The 589-nt window shown below is 66.0% G+C and overlaps 1 protein-coding gene across 1 annotated transcript in view; it reads left to right on the forward strand.

The window, feature by feature from the left end:
* The first annotated feature begins 445 nt into the window (after positions 1–445).
* The window catches only part of LOC103810728 (transcription factor E2F2-like), a 2,978-nt gene continuing 2,834 nt past the window's right edge, over positions 446–589 (forward strand). Inside the window, 1 exon segment of the mRNA XM_009083643.1 lies at positions 446–496. Within this exon segment, the coding sequence (XP_009081891.1) occupies positions 446–496 (51 nt within the window).

The following is a 589-nucleotide window of genomic DNA, read 5'->3' on the forward strand; positions in this document are numbered from 1 at the left end:
CTGACCACCCCCCAACAGCAGTGGGAACACAGCTTGGCCGTGGCTGGAGAAGCAAGGGGTGCCAGCAGCAAGGGGGGTCAGGGTGATGCCCCCCCATGCTGGCAGATGGATGGGGTCTGATCCGGGGCAGGTGTTTCCCATGTGCTCAGCATTAACCGTTGGGGTGCTGGCAGCTCCAGGGCAGATCCGGGGGCACGAGGCTGGGGATGGAGACACATCATTCACTGGGAAAAACCTGCTCAGGGAAGGGCGGGTGGGAATCCCATAGGAGCTCGGGACCAACCTGGCTCCCTGGGGGGGTGGAAAACAGCCCCCGGCGCCTCTCCCGCCAGCCCCCTCGGGTGGGAACACTGCCGAGTGCCCAACCCTTCCCCACAAAGTGGGGTGTGCTCCCCAGGGAGCTGCTGGTGGAGCAGCACTGAGCCAGCACCGGCACCTGGGCGCTATGCGGGACGTGCTGGGGGGGACCCTGTGGGACAGCCCGGCCTGGGAGCAGGTACTGGTGGGGGCACTGATGGGGCTGGGGGAGCTGCTTTCTGCTGCTGAGCCCAAGTGTCCCCCCTGAAATCCATCTGGGCTTGTTTGGGGG

The sequence above is a fragment of the Acanthisitta chloris genome, unplaced genomic scaffold (assembly GCF_000695815.1).
Source record: "Acanthisitta chloris isolate BGI_N310 unplaced genomic scaffold, ASM69581v1 scaffold25471, whole genome shotgun sequence".
Classification (NCBI taxonomy): Eukaryota; Metazoa; Chordata; class Aves; order Passeriformes; family Acanthisittidae; genus Acanthisitta; species Acanthisitta chloris.